General features: G+C 47.9%; 1 protein-coding gene across 1 annotated transcript in view; it reads right to left on the bottom strand.

The window, feature by feature from the left end:
- The window catches only part of nbeal1 (neurobeachin-like 1), a gene marked incomplete at its 5' end in the record, with an annotated part of 50,713 nt that overhangs the window by 45,277 nt on the left and 4,368 nt on the right, over positions 1 to 1,068 (bottom strand). The window contains 2 exon segments of the mRNA XM_037973977.1: positions 1 to 106; positions 921 to 1,006. Coding sequence (XP_037829905.1) covers positions 1 to 106; positions 921 to 1,006 — 192 coding nt within the window.

Genomic DNA, 1,068 nt, shown 5'->3' with positions numbered 1-1,068 from the left:
CCCAGTCCGCCGCCTCCGCCTCGCCGCCGCCGCCCGCGTAGCTGTCGGCCAGCACCCGCATCAGCACCTCCATGGTGGCCGGCGAGACGGCGAGCAGCGCGTTCCTCTGGCGGGAGGACACGGAATTGAGCGGCGGCGGCCATCTTTAATCGACTCCAAACGCTTATCAGTTGCAGATTCGCATCTACTGACAACTTCCTGGACGCTACGTTAAAATCCGTCCGATGGTGCACGAGTTATTTTGCTAACAGACAGACGGGAGCGACTGCAACAGCTAATTCTGGAGCGGCTTGTGATTTTTACTAACTCTCGGCTCCCGCCACGCCAATTCGCAGCGCAGCATCCGTCCGACCGACCGAGCTACTTCCGCGTTCTCTCAGGCGAATTGGCTGCGGCGGCCATCTTGATTCGGGGCGGTAATCGGACGCGGCTGTGCAGCCACGTCGCACCACAGCAGACGAGCAGTTTTAAATGTTTTTGTTTTTTGTTTTTTTTGTTTTAGCGTCTGGATTCATGAGGAGTTTTGAGTTTTCCCAGGCGCTTTGAACGCATCGCAGCTCATCCGTAAAACAAACATTAAACGCCCACAAATTCGACTTAATTCTACTTAATTATAAGTTTTCCTTTGATGTTACATCGCTGCATTTTCAAACTATTCTCTTTAAACGTTGTAAGATCCATTTATTTGATTTAGTTAAAGCATTTTCTGTGAAATAGTGCACTAGAATGACAAAAACTAGAAATATTTTTTTAAAAAATGATCATTTTCTACGAAAACAGACAAAAATCTTCGAATTTTTAGACGAAACAGGTTTAAAAACTGGAATTAAAGATGTCGTAAACCCAATTCCTCCTTGATAAAGTGAGAAAAACAAAATAACAGAAAGAAAAACGGAATAAATAGGAGGCCGATTGCTTACCTGATCTCCGGCCACTATGGCGCCGAACAGGTGCAGCAGGCAGCATTTCAGGCTCTCCTTCAGGTGCTCGCTCTCCTGGAAGCACTCTGAAACGGGAGGCGGAAACGGAAGCGCCGTTACTCAGACGTCTTTTATTTTTGGCGGGGTC

Source organism: Kryptolebias marmoratus, linkage group LG23 (assembly GCF_001649575.2).
Source record: "Kryptolebias marmoratus isolate JLee-2015 linkage group LG23, ASM164957v2, whole genome shotgun sequence".
Classification (NCBI taxonomy): domain Eukaryota; kingdom Metazoa; phylum Chordata; class Actinopteri; order Cyprinodontiformes; family Rivulidae; genus Kryptolebias; species Kryptolebias marmoratus.
This window is presented reverse-complemented; position numbering and strand designations above follow the sequence as displayed.